The sequence below is a fragment of the Littorina saxatilis genome, linkage group LG17 (assembly GCF_037325665.1).
Source record: "Littorina saxatilis isolate snail1 linkage group LG17, US_GU_Lsax_2.0, whole genome shotgun sequence".
Taxonomy (NCBI): Eukaryota; Metazoa; Mollusca; class Gastropoda; order Littorinimorpha; family Littorinidae; genus Littorina; species Littorina saxatilis.
The window spans coordinates 29,881,515-29,884,014 of NC_090261.1; the positions used below are offsets into that span (position 1 = coordinate 29,881,515).

Genomic DNA, 2,500 nt, shown 5'->3' on the forward strand with positions numbered 1-2,500 from the left:
GAGCGTCTACATACAGTACAAGCATACTTCCATTTAAACGCTCACCGAACGGGAACATCCTGGCTGCTTTCTGTCGAGCGTGAGAAATGTTCAAAGAATTTATTTTCGTGGACTTGGCCCTTTACAACAATGGCGCCTCGTTTTGGTGCTGGACGGCTGTTATATGAATATCCCGGAAATCACGCCCGGACAGTAAGTCTCCCGTAAACCATCACAGATACTGTCAGGCTTTTACACACAGTACAAACACCCTTCCATTTGAACGCTCACCAAACGGGAACATCCTAGGTGCCCTACGTAAAGAGCGAGCAATTTTTAAAGAATTAATTTTGCAGATTGTCTCGAACACTTTTTGGACCCATCCTGAACTCAGGTCAAAAATGAGTTACTTCCCTTAAACTGGCCATAGCCGTGGACCGATGATTATCAGGATGTTTTTGGACCGTGGTGCGTTTTTTAGCTAGACCTAACTTTTACAATCTAAATAATAAATTGACAGCTTGTTACACAAACATTCTTTACTCATAAAAGAATTCTTTTTTCATCAAGACAAGATCAGTGCAATTCGAAGTTGTGAAAGTTTGAAAAAAGAAAAGCCCGGAAGCAGGGTCACGCAAGGGTCGTAGCAGACGACGGTTTATGCGGCATATCGCCGTTCCTCTCAACAGTCAAAAGCCATCGCTAGAGTTCTTGTGAACCACAGCCGTTTGTTTCGTGCATAAAAACGTGCTATTGTAGATAAGCTCACATCGAGTCGCATTCAAATGACTAACTGACGACTACATTGTGAAAAAGGGAAACTGGATCACACGGGTTCACGATGGCTCAGGGGTAAGATAAACCACGCAAAAATAAATTCTTTGAAAATTGTTCGCTCTTTACGGAGGGCACCTAGGATGTTCTCAATCGGTGAGTGTTTAAATGAAAGGGTGTTTGTACTGCGTGTAAAAGCCTGACCGTATCTGTGATGGTTTACGGGAGGCTCACTGTGCCTTTAAACAATGCCAACAGTTTCAGAGCTAGCGAATGCTGTACTCGAGTTCAGTGTGCCAGTGACGCGAACTCGAACAGGTATTAAAAACAGTCTTTGCATCTTCATTGTAGAAACCTGAGCATATAGAGAGAATTGCATTTATTCCAAGGGAGACATTTGGTTCATACTCTTGTTCGCATATTATCTCTCTCGCTTATCATCTCTCTGTATCTGTCTGTCTCTTTCTCTCTCAGTGTCACTCTGTTAATCCTAACCTCTTTTGCAGCATCAGATTTTTGCACCTCCTATTGTACAAGAAAAATGAGAAACCTTTGGCTTTCGATGTTTGTTTCTTTTCCTGAGTGCTAAGATATAACAGGCTATTCGGTCAAGCCTTTGACTTTCTGTTTGTTTAAAACAGAAACAAATTCTCTTCGAACAACAACAACATACACACAACATAAAAGTAAGCCAATCGAAAACTCGTTAAAAAAAAGAAGTGATGCGAAGTATATGCAGACATACGTTTCTGCACCTAAATAGTCAAATGCATTTTGCAATCATCTCTTCTCAGGGGCGGATCAGTTCATTTTATGGGGTGGGGGGGGGGGTCCAAAAGTATATTGTGAAGATATGGGTGTGAAGGCGCGAAGCGCCGAGCCGACGGCGCGAAGCGCCTAGCTTGCTAGGGGGGTTCGGGGGCATGCCCCCCCTGAAAATTTTGAAAAAAAGGATGCAAAATGGTGCAATCTGGTGCATTCTGAGGATGATCATTACCAGTTTCAGGCAGCAGATTTTGTCACTGATTAATACCCCAAAAATTGAAACTCAACCCAAAAAAACACACACAAATATTTTTATTTTTTGGCTAAGGGGGGGGGGGGGGGTCCGGAAACCCCAGAAACCCCCCCCCCCCTCGTCCGCCCCTGCTTCTTGTTAAGGACTGTGGACGGATGTCAGGACTGTGGGCATAAAACAACTAATTGTCAAAATAAATCATTTTAACAAATGATGAGTGCATCGGTCAGTCTTTGACTGTTTAAAACATCTTTGACACAGTGTGTATATAGAGATTACACTGGAGTGTACTGAAATATATTATCATAGACATCAAAGGTACACTTTTACGTATGTCTGTGGTATATTTGCCTTAGTCTATCTGAGCATCATATCATGTTTTCCTCATTCTGGCTTTTCCTAGTCTGGAATTGCCTTTTTGTCGTTCCCTTACACTGTTGTTACATGTAGCTGTTCCAGGCTTAGCAACAGCACTCTCAACAGTTTCGTTCTCATCCAGTGTTCGTGACGCGCAGTTCTCTCCCTTGTCTTCTTTGCTCCCAGGGTTATTCTTCTTGGCCGAAATTGCAGCCTTGCTTTCTTTAGACTCGGAACCAGCACTTTTGGTTTTGCCCCTAGTGTTTGGACCAGCAGCAGCCGCTGAGTAGCGCCACCCATCTCCGTCCTGGGGCAAGGGGAGGGGCAGGAGGAAGAGAAGTGGCCAGAACTGACCGAAGACGTCACGAAGAT

The 2,500-nt window shown here is 43.7% G+C and overlaps 1 protein-coding gene across 1 annotated transcript in view; it reads right to left on the minus strand.

The window, feature by feature from the left end:
• The window catches only part of LOC138952310 (uncharacterized), a 17,621-nt gene that overhangs the window by 82 nt on the left and 15,039 nt on the right, over positions 1–2,500 (minus strand). Inside the window, exon 4 of the mRNA XM_070323947.1 lies at positions 1–2,500. This exon is cut by the window's left edge and continues 82 nt beyond it; it is cut by the window's right edge and continues 60 nt beyond it. Coding sequence (XP_070180048.1) covers positions 2,145–2,500 — 356 coding nt within the window. The 3' untranslated portion in view covers positions 1–2,144.